The sequence below is a fragment of the Zootermopsis nevadensis genome, unplaced genomic scaffold (assembly GCF_977971745.1).
Source record: "Zootermopsis nevadensis isolate Lab colony 2312 unplaced genomic scaffold, Znev_1.0 Znev_ptg000013l, whole genome shotgun sequence".
Classification (NCBI taxonomy): domain Eukaryota; kingdom Metazoa; phylum Arthropoda; class Insecta; order Blattodea; family Termopsidae; genus Zootermopsis; species Zootermopsis nevadensis.
In genome coordinates this window covers 10,328,202-10,344,811 of record NW_028259145.1, presented here as the reverse complement: position 1 = coordinate 10,344,811, position 16,610 = coordinate 10,328,202, and the positions used below count along the sequence as shown (strand labels likewise).

The 16,610-nt window shown below is 36.3% G+C and overlaps 1 protein-coding gene across 1 annotated transcript in view; it reads left to right on the top strand.

Moving 5' to 3' along the window:
- The first annotated feature begins 8,434 nt into the window (after positions 1-8,434).
- Positions 8,435-16,610, top strand: part of Ser (protein serrate) — a 248,246-nt gene continuing 240,070 nt past the window's right edge. Inside the window, exon 1 of the mRNA XM_022066038.2 lies at positions 8,435-8,865. Coding sequence (XP_021921730.2) covers positions 8,776-8,865 — 90 coding nt within the window. The 5' untranslated portion in view covers positions 8,435-8,775. The remainder of the gene's footprint in view (positions 8,866-16,610) is intronic.

Here is a 16,610-nt window from a genome sequence, read left to right as displayed (position 1 = left end):
AATAAAATTTATCGCAACTTCATAACACGTTTATTTTAAATTTCATTTTAGTATTACCCTGACGTCTATGCCTAGATCTCTCATGTGGCCTCGTTATTAGATATCTTAACAAGTTACTGTCAATGCTAGATACGCAAAGTTTGTTCAGTTTGGATTTGTTCATAATAATTTTACGAATATAACTTTATTAAATAAAATATAAATGAACTTCCGTGTTTTTGTAATAATTGTATTCGCACATTCTGTGTAGAGGAAAGATGCCGTTTTGTATACATTGTGTTAAAACAAAAAATGTGACTAAACAATTTTTTTTCGTAGAAATTGGTTTTCAATATAAACGATGAACAAGTTTATAAGAGAATGATTTAAGTACCAAGACGTTAGAATTAAGGATTATTGGAGAATACTTGTATAAGCTAGATTTAAACGAAAAAATAAACTAGTAAGATATAATTAAGAACAGGAAAGTCATATTTATAGTTTTAACAACAATAGTTGTGTGCCTGTGAAGCAGCGTTAGAGGTAGCATTAGAATGCTTTCCCCCAAAACTCTCTGTTAGTCGGATGAAGTCTTCTTTGTAGCGAATTCAACGAACGAACTAACGAACCAATGAATAAATGAATGAATATCTGTGCTCATTATCAAAAATTTACTGACTTAATTGGCAAAACATAAAACTACTTAGAAAGTTAAGATATTTTTATAGTAGGTATTTGTATAATTGTCTCCAGTGATCAACAGTCTGAATTTGTAATATCTCCAGTTTTCGAAAGGGCCCTTCAGCTTGTGAATTGCAGGTTAAATATTGATGATCGCTTGTAGGAAGTGTTTGGTCAGTAGTAGAGACAATTCAATTCCTGCGTTCCAACATTCCAACTCGGAGACAGTGGAACAGAATGTGGTGTTCTACTTGTCAGCCTCTTCATGGGTTAGCGGGTGTTTTAATGGTTATAGGACATATTTTGTTTTTGTTTCTACTTGCAGTATGTTAGAATATTATCATCATCAACAACTTTTCAGATCGTCTCCATGATTGTAAATGTTTATTTACAAACAATATTTATATATAATTATAAGGAATGTATATAATTCATCTTCATACAAAATTTTATATTTTTAACCCAATTGTTCACTACTTATCGCTGTCAAACTGAGAGATAAATGTTATATTTTCACGTTATACAACAAAGTTATAAAAGCAAACGTTGTATGTTTTTCGTAAATCTCATACAATAGAACTATAATGAATGATGACTCGGTACTAAGTGATCTTATATTAAGTGTCGCTCCCAACTCACAAATTTGTGCGTCACCATGTTGATATTACTTATTGTAGGAAATTATATTATAATGCAGGAGGTTTGGGTGGCCTCCAATGGCATAACGTTCTTATAAAATTTGTGGAAATCGTTGAATTCTTTCAAACTCTGAAACGAGGATCAACTGCATTGTGATCTGATAAGCATAATTTTGCCTTAAGAAAGAATATTAGGCTCACAGAAACTAATCTTTTAAGTCCTTGCTTCTACATATTTACGAAAATCGACAGCTTACTGAGATAAGAGTCTTAGTATATAGCAGCTACAATGAAAAATATTTGAGCAAGTGTTGAGCGGACAAAATGATAGAAACGGAAATTTTGTGGTGAGATTCCATATTCTCTCGGTTAGAGAGTATGAGGTGTCTGGTGTCTCTGAAAATTAGGAAAACTTATACGAGGCTACACCAAGCAACATCCAGAAAACAATCATCTTCAGAAAATCGTTGTTTACATCTATGATTTTATATTGTTGGAATAGTTACATAATCAACGTTATGGCGGTTTTGGAATGCTCGTAGGCCCACAGTATGAACTGGGGACAGAAGTTATAGGTTGCAGTATTCTGGAAGGGTAATATAGAGGTGCTTAATTTAAAATAGATGTTCGGAAAGTGACTAGCATTTTTTAAAAGTGAAACGAATTGATCTGGTCTTTCATGTAGAGACGACGATAAAACTTGTGGTTCGATAATATAATCAGAATTATTTGTACAAATAAATTTCGGTTTTAAGTGGACTCTTTGTGAAGACGTTTTATCACACTTTCTTTTAATTCTTTTAAACTTCTAACAACGACTGTGTGGTAATAAACTCTGCTACGAGGAGTTGTTAAATGTCCATCTGCAAGCTGATTTCACAGTAAAATAAACCGTACAGCTTAAATGGAGTGTGTACTGGGGAAATAAATTTCACTTTATTGCCGGATTAAAAATTTAAATGAAATAAACATAACAGCAAGAAAACACGATTTGTATCACTAAAATTCTGTAAAGTATGAAAAAAAAATTATCAGTTCTGCCGGCATTCTTTGCAGCCTAAAATTTTTACTATAAATACAATTTCGCATTTGGAGAAGAAACAGGAACATACACACATGAGATTTTAATAGATTACGCTAAAACGTTTAAGAGAAAGTTTGTGCTCAGCATAACAACATTTATACAATTTTTTTGAATAGATGTGTTAAATCTGTTTTCACATTCCTTGAAATAAGGTAATTATGCAACACAAGTTACACATTTGGTTTGACATTTTCTATTGTCTGCAGTTCATCTGAGTTACACGACGCTTCAGCTGGACTGACATTCTGTCCGTAGGTCACGAACTTGTTTCTGTTATTTTGCATAAGTAAACTGTTGCAAACAACAGACAATTGAGCCTGGGACTTGAATCGTAGCTGAAACTCAGCCGATAACAAAAAAAATAAAAAATAAACACGCCTTTACTGAAGTACACGGAGGATGGCAGGTATATGAACATAACAAATCTGTTAGTTCAAGGTGATGGATTGTATTAATAAGTACGCAATATCGCTGTGACTATACAAGAGAGCCCACGCATGTCACGACATATTGTAAGCTGTTCGCGCCAGTCCGTCAGTTGTCTTTCAACAGTCGAAGTGCAAGGATGTCCTTTTCACAGGTTAACACAAGTGCTCAATGTCGAACACTGCCTGATATCTCGCTCTTACTTAACTTGCCGGAATGAGTTCATGGATAGATTTCTCGAGTCTCCTGTGCCAAACAAATCGACGATATCTCGCCTGGTGAACCGTTTCCGGTCACTGCAGGAACTCTTCACCGGGTTTCATCAGACATGAGGAAGAGAGCGAATGCATGCATCGTTGAACGCGGCGGTCATCTCCAGCAATTAAATATAACTGTGTTCGGTTTTCTATTGCAACGTGATTTATTTTTTGACAAGTGTAAAATGTTTTAGGAACGAGTTTCGTGACATTTCGATGACCGTGTAATAATAACCAAACAGATAAACGCAGGGGTAGAGCCAACTTAGGGAATTTCGTTTATATAAAATAATCCTCAGACAATAAACAATATCCTTTAAAATATTTGCTTAATTAAGAATGAACCCCCGTTAAGAGAGATTTTCTGTCTTAGATTGAACCCATAAACGTTTTAAATGGCCTAATACTGCTACCGCAACTCAGTAGGATACAAGTTTTATATATAAAATATTATACAGCTCAAAAACATGTTCGTGTCTACCAGACCACCATTATACTGCATCTCCGAATTTCTATTGCACAGCAAAACTTCTTATATAACGAGATATCAAAAGACCTAAACATTTATACACGCAGTTAGCGTCTCTTTCAATAAGTGACGACTTACGACAAACCACGAAACACCGTTACAACACGGAAAGGAAAAAAAAACTTCATAAAGAAGCAGAACGTATATCCACATAACTGACTCCATGGAATAAAGTCCTTCTTAAGAAGGCACAATCACTCAGTTTGTCGAGAAATTCCCGTGTCTTGTACGGAACCCAAAGGTTTATTACCACGTTCACAAGAGTCCTCCAGTGGACCCTATCCTGAGCCTCATTAATCCTATCCAAACTGTTCCGCCATATTATCCTAAGATAAATTTTAATATTATCCTTCCATTTAAGCCTAGATTTTCTGAGTAGTCTCTTCACAGCACTAATTAAAAGACAAGTCAGCCTTTTTCACGTAAAGTCATGGCTGTCTCCCGTGACCATTGCTGTCAACTACGTGATTTTCTTTCCAAGTTTAACAACAACGACTATCCCGATAGTTGGGCTACCCGTGGCTGTTAAAGGAACCTGTCTTTAAGAAAAGGCCAAGTTTAATGCGTAAAATGAATGATTCTTTAGCTACACAAGGACCAGGTAACACTAAGCGTTCTTATGGAAACTCACTGTTAACCCCGAACCCCCTTCTGCAGTTCAAATTTAGATTCCAGTGATATTAAAGTTCTTTTGCCGCTGGAAGATAGGAAGGTCGAAGTTCTATAATGATGATTAAGCCCAGAATAATGATCGTAATTTTTTGCGAAAACTGAAAAATACGTATACAGATTACGAATCTCGAAGGGTAAGGTTAAAATATATGAAACTAAAGGGTAAGTACGTAGAGAAATATAGGTTCAGAACTTCTAAGTTTATTATAGGCAAATCATATAAATTTTAGTGCCTAAGAAAGCAGAAGAAAAAACAACAATGGTTGTAAGGCCCTTTTGCAACCCTGCGGAGCGTCTATTAAAATACTTTTCATCCATCCGTCTGTCTGTTTGTAGACTACACTTGTACCAACTCAATTACGTTCTGAAAAGATTCTTTATAAAATTTGATTTCTGGAAATTGTACGAAAAATTGACGAGTCATTTTAATTTGCATTTATATTAGACAAAATCAGTTTACATAAACGCGTTTTGTTGATATAAGGTTATATTTTACTTAAGCCTAAACAGCATTTAACAGTCGATTTTTAAAGGTTAGGCTTTGTGCTTTCTTTGAAGTTAAAAAATGGACTTCGTTTTGGAATTCTGGTTCTCAAAACAACGTCTGTTCCGCTGGCTCGCTTAGAATATGCAGCCATGAGATTATTGCTTGTTATCGTCACCCATTTGTATGAAAACTGAAATTATACAGAGCGAACGCGTACATTTCCTAACTTGTTGAACTGAATAATAGCATGCTTTTATTCCGAGTCAAGTTAGTAATAATAAAAATTGGGCCATTCAACTTAAAAATTGTGGTATCACCGAAAAAGAAGCTAATAAGAACATCAAAAAACAGTTTTCAATCTGTAAGTTTCAAACTATTATCGAAATCCGAGCCAAACGAATTCATATGAAGATGCAATAACCCCGAGAAATATTGACCTGCATGAGAGCTGCATTACAGGACGCAAAGTGCAATCGCTTCCAAACTAAGCGCATAACCAGATGACTAATTTAGTTGGAATATCGGGTTTCTGCAGTCGGACACGCACCAATAATTGGCAAGATTCTAGTTTCGTCATTAGATCATTGCTCCAATCAGAGACGTTCACTCAACAGCCATGTTAATTACAGGGAGGAGTTCGCTATGACCACCGCCATCAATGAGAATGACCGAACATCATGGTTGAGTGGATAACAGTTCACCACCTTGATTTTTCTCATGGTTTTTCTTAGTCTGTCTAGCATTTCTGGGATCGAATCTCTTACAGGCCATGCACAACCATTTCCTTCCAGAATTACCATTTACAACAATTCTTCCGTTTCATACTGTCTACTCATAATATAATGACCAATGTCCGTCACGCTCGGCAGAAAGAAAAACGAAAATTTCGTTCTGACGGCGGCGACTCTGGCTGTAAAAGAAAAAGATGTTTTGGTGTCTGGGGGAATCTGCATTTGGTGGGAGTCTAGAGTCAGTTTTGTGTTGATTAGGTTTGACAAGAATCTGGCCTCAGTCGCCGTAATGTTTTTACATTAATTTAGTTTATAAAGACATTTTATAAGTGTACTTTCAATGGAATTTGTAAAGATGGTTCTGCAATATAATGTATTACCCTGCAAAGCAAAAGATTTAATTCCTGTGAACCTTTAAGGGTCATATTACACGGGTATAGTCTATAAAATGTTGAGAAATAAACTAACAAAGAAAAACCACAAAAATTAGGGCAATGTATCAAATATAGATATTATGTAAGAGTAGAATCAAGTAAAATGTGAGGATGATCAGGTATTGTAAATTTTAAAATCAATACATTAATACATTGGTGGAATAAGCTATCTTCCGAATATGTCAGACGCGTTACAGTTGTAAACTGCTCGGCAGTAGGATTGCTAAATATCCTACTCGTCTCGCCTAAAATGCTTCCATAGTCATTATTGTAGACGATCAGAACATTTTAAATGAAATCAAACTCTTTCTTATATAGTTTAGTAGGTATTTTATTTTTGTACGGCATTCAAATAACATTCACAATTTAGAAACAAGAAGTTAAAGACTATGCAATAGGACTATAGGCCTATCCTATAGCCTATTCCTACTTCAGTCTATCTTCAAATGTTGATAACTGCAGAAAGTTTACCATGTTTTTCGGTAGCTGAAATTAATTACTGTGTTAAAGTGTCCATCGTGTTTTGAGGCATTACAAATAGGAACATGTAAGGAAATGCAGCCTAAGCAAAGCGTAACAATTCTGGTGCTGTCTCCATAATTTTATCTTTTAACTTTAACCATACCAATTAATAGGGTTAATTAAGGTAGCCAGGGGATTTCCAACCCACCTACTTCGGATCAAAGAACACATAGAGCTAAACTACTTGTATAAATTTCCCGTTATCTCTGGTCGATATTAACTGTAATTGCACCGTCTGAATAAATTTAAGTATAACTCTTAATATTATATTCCAGGAAAATAAATCCAGTCGTTCTAAAATCGTTTTATGCGCACTGACAGACGGATGCAACTATTTTAACAGAAGTTCCGCGTGGATGCGAACGCTCTTAAAATGAGAAATACACGAGAAATTGTTGGTAGAAAGTTCTTAAGGGAAGAATTTAGCTGTAAGTAGAAAGTCATTATCAAAATAAATTATTTAGAAATAGGTTATGCATGCAGGGAATGGATTCAACTGGCTCAGGGTAGTTTTCAATAGTATGAATATAGGTTACATATTTCGATATTGTAGACTTGTGTAGTTAACGCCTACAGTAGGCCTATAGTAAAATAATTTTTCCCTGAATGTAGCTGTTAAGTACTTAGCAATACTCCATACAAATCCTGTGGAAAGTGCAGTTCACAATACATCATTCAGACAATAAGGCCTTAACATTAAGGCAACATGGCAGAGATGACACCTGCATACAACATTTTAGCAGCAAAATCTGAAGCTAAGAGAAAAGTTTCCTGACGAGCTGTGTGGTCATTAGATTCAAGAACAGACTCTGTTTCACAGAGTTAATCAGGGCCTAACCTGCGTTGTCGTTTAAGATTATTTCAATCAAGAAGGTTAAAATACGACGGATAAGAACGCAATTGTGCTTCACCACCCATCAGATCAAATCCGCGCTCAAAGAGACCCATTTTGAGATGTCAGAAGGGGGGAAGTTAAAAACGAAGGAACTGTTGAACAGCCTTACAGAAAATGATCTACAGCATTGCTTTCGACAGTGGCAGCAGCTGTGTGTGTACTCCGAAGGGAACTATTTCGATGGCTACCACAGTTCATTTTTGTAACTATGTAAATAAAAATAGTTATAGCATCAGTTTCGTTATTTTTGTGTCACACAGCGTATATTCTTAAAGTGGCATTTAATTACGTTTTAGTGTATGGGACACGGGAATTTTTGATATTTCAAGGAATAGTTTAATTCTATTTAACGTAATATTTGGTTTATAATCACGCTACTCAGAGGAAAATATAACAAAACTTGTAGTTCAATTTAAATAATAGATCGTATTGCTCTTACTTTCAGATATCGATAATTCTGTTGTTGATAAATCTTGTTTCAGGAAAATAGTCAAATTAAAGATCGATTTCTCTATGAACGTTGAAAATTTTTCTATAAATAAACATCGCTCATAGAAAAGTAAACGTTTGATGTGTCTTTCTAAAGACACTGTGTTTATTTAATTCTTGAAAAATATGTTAAAGTTTAACTACTTTGAGTAGCGTTGAATGAGATAATACGATGAGATATGAAGGTCACCTGGGAGAGCCGTGGAATGCATGCAGAGGGAGACGGCCACTTGGAAGACCGTGAATGACACGGAAGGCAAATCTTAGGGACATACATAATTGTAGGACGGGAGATGGTTAGAACTGGCTCCGGATCAAACCCAGTGGCAGGTTAGTTGTGATGAACTTCCAGGTTCTCCTACCGAAGTGTTGGATGGCCCACGTCTTCTTGCTGTTTCTGCTAAATAATAAATAAACCGAAAGCAGGGCAGAAGAGTGCCTTTCGTTTTTAAAACTGAAATGTTTGAAGAAAATAAAACATGTCTGAAGCGAGGCCTTTCCCATTGGCCCAGCGCGCCCGCGGACATGCGCATAGCTATGGCAGGAAGATTGCCTGGGGTCCCCCGCCCCTCACCGCCCCACTCCAAACATCACAGCTTCCAGCGCTTAGTTGTCTAGTGGCAGGCGAGAGTTGTGTTTGCGGTGTGTAGTGTGGAGCGCGTTTCAAAAACCGCTACAGCTAACTGAATATTTAATTTTAGTTTTCTTAAAGTAAGGACGGAAAATCGTGTATGCCTTACCAGACATAACAAGTACAGCAGTTGCACAAACATCCGAGTGATAAAAGTGAATGACACTGGACGATTACATTCGTTTTATGTGATTTGATTTTTTTTTTTTTTGGAAACACTGATTTGATATGAGTGTAAAGTGTGGAAATTTCAATGTGATTCGATAATTTGTTTAAACTGAGTGGCCCCTAAATGCCTGAACGCGTGAGAAACGGCTGCCATGTGCCGAATTGTGTGGAGGTTATTGTGTAGGACAATGTGCCATGGATATTTGCTACTCTTCTTCATCACTCTTCTGCAGCTGCTGCAGGTAAAATAAACTCGTCTGAATTTTAAATTTGACATTTTTGTTAGCAACTTCTCACGTTCGTTTAAAACAGACTAGCCACGATAATGGGTGGGCTTTAATATTAATGTTAACGACATATTAACTAGGCTATAATTTTATTTCGAGAGACTAAATTGCATACATATTTTGTTTTTGGGAGAGGAATAAAACTCCAGCACAATAAAGGATATACACCTACAGGTACAGAATGAATGCAAAAGAATATGTAGTCTCGTTAGTACTACCCAGTAAATAGGTTGTAAAATTCAGCTTGATGATAATGGAAGTAACTCTGTGAAACACATTCCTTTTTGCGAAGCTAGTAGTTGCTCAGCTAACAGAAGAATTTACCGCCTTTTATGGAACTCGAATGTTCATAGCCGTGTTAACAAGAACCCGTCACTGGAAGCTGCCCTGAGAGTGCTTAATTTTGTCCACACCATCACTATCCTTTTATTTCATATCCATTTTAATATTATCGTACTATCCACGCCAAAGTCTCCCAACAGTCTCTTCCCTTCAGGATTTCCAACTAACGTTTTATATAGAATTCTCATATCCCTCATGCTTGCTATAAGCCGTGCCTATCTCTTCCCTTTTGATAGAGCTCCGTATATCATCCTTAAGATCTAATTCTCAAACGCCCTCATTCTGTACCTCAAAGGCTCTTAATTAATCAAATATTAATTTATATGCAATTGTTCAGCAAAATCTCTTTCAAATCTGAAAGTTCTTGACGATGGTGATGAGTCATTTGAATAAAATTTTTATTGGATATTATCCATCGTCTAGTAAAATATAATGTAAAACGACGTTTCGGAGATGGAGCCCCATCTCCGAAACGTCGTTTTATATTTTACTAGACGATGGAGATAGGGATTAGCTCTATCTAGTGGGCCCAACTGAGTAGATACCTAAAGACGGAGATAGAGCCCCATCTCCGAAACGTCGTTTTATATTTTATTAAACTGGACGATTGATAGTATCCAAGAAAATTTTTATTCAAAATCTCTTTCATAATTTTTTTCAAAGGTACCGGAGGCTATCGAAAATCCATTTTAGTGATATTGAGTTACTATTTTCGAACTAAGTTAAACTGGTTTTCGTATTTTCACTTTGAGTGTAACATATGCCACAATGAAATTTGGGGCTTTAACGAAGTTTGTTCAAACTGCCCGCCAATAAGTAACGGTACCTGACATGAATTTCTGATGGCAACTAGTGCCAGTCCAAAGCTTTAGTCACTTTGGTCATACCGATTTCAGTTTCGCATTCTTTGTTGTCCGAGAAGCGTCTCCCTGTCTTTGTGATGGAACATTTCACATGTCAATGGCACGTCATAACAGGGTTTATAAACATTAGGCTGTAATACGCAAATCAAAATCAAGTTCTGTTTCTACCTCAGAAACCAAGCGATTTATGAATTATTTTGTGTCTTTATATTTATCGTGTATAAAGAGAATAGTCATTTAACATGACTTATTCTTGGGTTATTTATATAATTTCAATATACTGTTGAATGATAGAATTATTGGGAGTATCTGGAAGAAAACGATTGTGGCCTGGTTTTAATTGCTATCCAAGCATTTATTTAGAGATGCTGAGGAAAACTATTTACCCCCTCATGATAGCAGGTCTTCGGCATATTAAACGAATCGGGAACCTCCAGCACACGAAGCCAACCCGACTTTCAGTAATCATTACGATTCTATCACAGTGTGATCAGAAACAGCCACTGTCCAGAAGTGGCTGTAATTTGTACGTGTGGGTCTAGTTGTATGCAGTTTTATGAGCGACAGTTGAATGCCATGGATCGCCAAGACCAATCTCTCATATGGAAATACTGGTGCATGTAATTGTGGTACCTACGATACTTCATTGCTTGAACACACACGTAATGCTTCCATAACAGTGCATCCTGCAGAGAGAACTTGCCGTGGTCACACCACGCCGAAGACCGACCGCCTTCAAGTCATGTCGCGTCCTTCTACCGAAAATTCTTTAGTGTCTGCCTCAGAAGCGAAGTGGTATTGAAATGGCAGAGTTACAATACGCTGATACAATCAGGGACTAGTATCACAGGGGCCATTCTTAAGCTCGGACCCAAAACATATTATAATTTCGTAAGGTCTCTTGACGATGGTGTATTAACTGCAGTCGTCATATGCCGTTCGATGATATGTAAGGATAATTATGAATGGTTAATAGACGTGTGAAAGAAAGCAGGTGACTGTCGTTTCGCGGCCAAATTTTGTAGCCTATTATCCGCTTCGAATTTTCCCCAGGCTTCTGAGGAAATGTGATGCAGATGATAAGCTTAGCACCAAAGAATTCTAGCGCCAGTTTAAGATCAAAATGGCGATTTTTATACGTTTCCCGTTTTACGCTGTTTGCATGAACGGCAACCCTCGTGTATAACAGGAGTCACCCATGTTGTACTCCCAGCTGATTCTCGGTCTCTCAATTATCCGTATCAAAATTTTAGCTACATGACCATCCCATCCTAAACTACTTTATTTGGCTAACATAACAACACTGCACAGAGGAGTATATTAATGCACTGACGTATATTGACATCTGCGGGGTATGAGCAATTCGTGTGACGTTAACTACTTTTACGATTGAAAATTCTCAAGATAAAAAAGATTTTACCTGTTGGATAGCAGATGTAACGTGTTTATGGTGATTAGTCTTTAAACTCAGATTACAGCGTTCAGGTCCTGAAAATCCTAGATAGTAATGATCTGTTTTGAAAAACATCCTAATATTTCTCAGTTATTTATAAAATGTGATGGGTTTGAAGTATTTGTTTTTAACTTCTGTGTTTTCCAAAATATAAGAGACCAAACGATGCCACTGCTAATTTTTTTTTTTTTGTGTAAAGGCCAAATATTTCACGCGCCAACGTAGCCAGTGTTACGCTACCTTGTACTCTTGTACGTGATTACCGGCATTCACCTTATACCCTAAACATGGATGCTATGTCTTCCTTCGAAATGTTGGTAACTACAACGTGTCGTAACCACCAGATCACGATACTGGAGGTTGTGTGTTTTAACTGATGTTTCCCCACTACCACGTCACACCTGACTGTATAGACGAGATAATCAAACACGAAATGCAAATTTATGTAGCCCACTATGTAACGGTACCATTTTGTGTATTCTTTATTTACATCTTTGACAAAGTATTTTGAGAGCGGCCCCAGAGTTACACGTTTCGTGTCAAGGGATATTACTTTAAAATGGGTTTTAAGATTTTGTGAATTTTGTTGTTTGATACACTGATCTCTGCGTGTAAGCGGGTAATGTACAACGCAGGAGGAATAAATGTATAAATTGTTGATAAGAAGCCTCATTTAAAGAGTCTTACAAGATCGGCACTTAGACTGCAGAAAGATATTAAATTTGATATCAGTAACATAAATATTGGATATAACGGCTTCAAATAGGGACTAATTAAGTGCTGGCTACTATTAGTTTCAGATTAAGTTTTTCAGTCTCGTTTATGATTATAACAAAACAATAATTTTATCTTCTGTTTCATACGGATTTAAAAATTTGGTAGATGAGAGATTAAAGGTGTTTCAAAACAGGGTGATGAGAAGGAGAAGAATTTTTAAGGTTAAAGCAGAAGAAACAGGAGGTAAAAAAAGACCTTCATAACTTGTAATCATAGTCATATATTATCAGAGTGCTAAAGTCACGGAGTAATGACATGGGATGGACATGTAGCAAATAAGGGGGTTGTGAGAAATGCATACAAAATTTTAGTCAGGAAATCTGAAAGAAAGAGATCAACAGTGAGATTTAGGCATCAGTGGGAGGATCCTTACAAAATTTGATCTTTAATATGATGTGATAATGTGAACCAAATCTAAGTGGTTCAGAATGAGCACGCAGTGATTAAGCTTCTCAGTAAGATTTGTGGTACAAGAACTTTATGTATGTCAGCAGTAGACCTAGTAAACTTTGTACGGAAAACAGGAAATTTATAGTCCCTTAATGAAATAGGTGTTACATTAAGATTATTTAGGTCAGTATAGGAACGTTCGAAGTAAAATATTTAATGTCTTTTGAATTGGATTAAACAACAGACCGCCAAAAAGTGCGTGAATTTACATTCAGACTAAACAGTGATTTGAAGAAATGGAAAAATATAATCACAGGTGGGCGTAAAGTCAAGGAGAACGAATTTAAATCTAGGCCTATGCAAATTTTATTTTAATCTGCTGAAGTACGACAGTGACATGGAAACGGCAAACGAGAAGAAGAAAATTATGTAATTCTAAATCTTCGAAGACTCATTTAAATAATACTTCAATATTTACTTCCTTCCGCAAAGAAAACACAACTTGTCGTCATTACTGTTAGTTGTTTAATGCTGTTTAAAGGAAATAATCTCTGGTTATTCTGGGAATTATACGAGGTCTATAAATAGTCTGTGGTGTTACGGAGAAACTGAACGCTAAAGTAAGTGGACCATATAATTACAAGGTTTTAAACCCTTCGCTGAATGTACTATACCAGGGGTTCTCAACCTTTTTCGCTGGCTTACCACTAATTCTAATTTAACACATTAAATGTACCACTAACCAAATGTGTTCAGGGAAAACTTATTTGTGTTAATAGTATCTTTTGATTTTCTTAGTTAGTTCGCGTACCACTCAACATTGGCTCGCGTACCACAAGTTGATAAACGCTGTACTAGACTAAAGAGACCTAACAGACATCAATATGTACACCTAACTGAATAATTTGCAGACTACACTGAAATTATGACACTGCAGATAGAATTGATGCTGACGGATAGCAGATCATGATATATAATTAAAAGTTTATGATACGATTGTTGGTAGGAAGTCCAAAGGTTCGACGTAAAGATGATTCCAAGGCCGGTTATTATTATTATTATTAGTGTTCTGTCTGACGACAGGTCCATATGAACAGGATCCTTCCATCCTTTTCTCGGACTGGGACCTGTTCATATACGTTCTTGGCAGATGATTCAGAAGTGGTTTGCCGTTGCCTTCTTCTGTGTGAGTGTAAGTGTGAGTGGAGTAATTGTTGGGATGCCACGGAGAAATCGGGGAAGCCCCCGGAGAAAAACTCCGTGATACCTAGACCACGGCCTTGCCCAACACAAGTTATAAATCTAAGCACCGCCGGGAATTGAACCCGGGACCCAAGGATTACAAGGCTAGTGTTCTGACCACTAGACCACCGTTACCATCAAAGTATCTAATACGTGAGGATAATAATAAAAGTACTTACTTTATAATTGCTATTATAAAAATTGAATTTTGTTATATGTTAGTTGTTAAAAATGCTGTAATTTTATTTATTTTTAATCATTAAAACATCAGGTGATCTCCCGATTACGATACAACCTGTAGAGGTTCGTGGAAGTGGTCAAATTTAAGGACTCAGTCCGCACCGCAGGGAAAAAGCTCAAAACTATAATTTACAAGTTGTTTCTAGGCAACGGAACAATGTTAACCTGATAGTGGTGCAGAGAATGAGGGATCTGTAGGGAGTAGATCCAAGTAACAGTAACTTTGATAGCGAAAACCATCCATGACCACATTTAAATGGTTTGCCCCTGAATTGTAAGACTGGTTTCTTTAAGGTACACTCTACTTCCTGAATAATTTAGTGCTGTGAACTCAAGATAGAATGCAATAGCAGCTTCTTATGAACACGGTAATTATTTTTGAAGTTCCTTAAAAATATGTGAATTTTTAGAACAGTTGAGTGGCTTATTACCTTCTCAAGGAAGACAATTCTTCATGGATTTACTTCCTATCCAAAACCGTTAAGAATATATCACACGAAGCCTGAAACACAAATTTTAAATTTGTCTAAAGTGTTTAAGCGATTTTCATAATAAAAATTAGTGGTACACTATCAAGACGACTTTGGAGTTCCTTCCAGAATTATGTGCAAGAGTTATTCAGGGATGAACAGGAGACTGTTCATTAATTTCTGTGTATTGTTCAGTAATTCCACAAAGCGTGTTCCTTCTTCCCTACATAGTTTTTATACTTTCATAAACCGGTGCTTAGGAAATGAAGTAAACTTTCCTTACTGCCTTCAATTATCAATACGAAGCACGGCCCAGTTAATACAATGACCGTGTGACCGGAAAATAATTGAGTTCTTCTCACGTCAAAATATGTGCAACGTAAATATTTGATGAACTGTATTTAAGACACGGTTTTGAATGGATCCTTCAAACATAACGTGTCTTATATCATGCAGAAGTTGACATAGCCATAAGTACTTCTTCGTTGTTGTTTTCATCCAACAGCGTGTCCTCCCAGTTTCCTGGACAACGTGATTGTTGTCTTATGTATTCTGGTATGTATTTTTTGGAATATCACCAATCTACATAACATGTAAGCGAAAAACCTGTTGCGTAAGACATTGAAAAGGTTGTTTATTTAGAATTAAGGCATCTTGGCTTACATATGCCGGTCTGTTACTTGATATTCAGATATAATAAATCTGTTTAACTGTCTAGGAATCACTACTTGGCATTAATCTGGTGATTCCGGTGACACCAGGACACACACCGAGTACATAGTTTTATCTTTGGAGAACATGAGAAAATTTTATGAGGAAGTTCTTTCCATTTTTAGTATATTTATATAGTGCCATTCAGTGAATACGGGAATAATACTGCAGCTAACTAAGCATTTTACTATCCAATGTCTCTCTAGAAGATGACACTCACTCAATCAGTGAACAAATTCTTCGCGTAAGAAACAGGATGTGAAAGTTTAAATTGATTCAGCTGGCTCAGATCATGTTCCAGTGACAGGCTGTTGTGAATATTCCGATTTCCCCAATAAAATTATGTAGCCATCTCTCAACGTTCTCATGAGTAACGCACCCATCAGACCTTTCTTTATTTGATAATTATAATAATATTCGACGAGAAGTCTAAATTACGAAGCCCCTAATTACATAACTTTATAATTCTTCAGTATTATAACTATTCTACCATTTCTATTCTTTATAACATAATCCCAGCAATTGATGTAGCGTTGTTACATGAGGAAACTTGAACTTTTATGCAAGTGTTCTGAAATAATAGCCCTTTCTATAGAATATTTTGATCTGCAGTGGTACTAGTTTATATTTCTAAAGTGTCACATAGGGTCCAGTATAATGAAGTCTTCACTGGCCCCTGCCTCTAAATATGTTAACGTTTAAAGATAATATTTGCTAATATTATGTTTTCAACGGGATAAGAACCTCGTCAGACAACACAGTATCCCAGGAGACAGTTATCCGGATAAGAACCTGTTTGTCTCATGCAGTAAAGTACAACTTTAATTTGGTTCCCACTATTTAAAGCAAGTAATCTTATAATCATTATTTATGATTACATGTTATACGTACCCCATACGTCAGTTGTACAGTACTGTTTTCTGTGTGTAGGCTTAGCTATAATATGCTAACATTTAAGTGGAGACATTAAACCATACTTTACACCCGATAATTTCAATTAGGGCTTGTTGATGAAACCGTGCCTTAATTGCATCCGTTATTGAGTCAGAATGATGGTAACAGAGATTTATTTTGGTAATGTATCCGATAAATTTTCCAAGATAATGATTCTGTGATTATCCTTCATTGGAGAACGCTGATGTTGAAGCCTTATAACCACTTCAAGGTTTCGATTCGGGAGCAAAGCACACATACTTAAAAACACGATTCCTA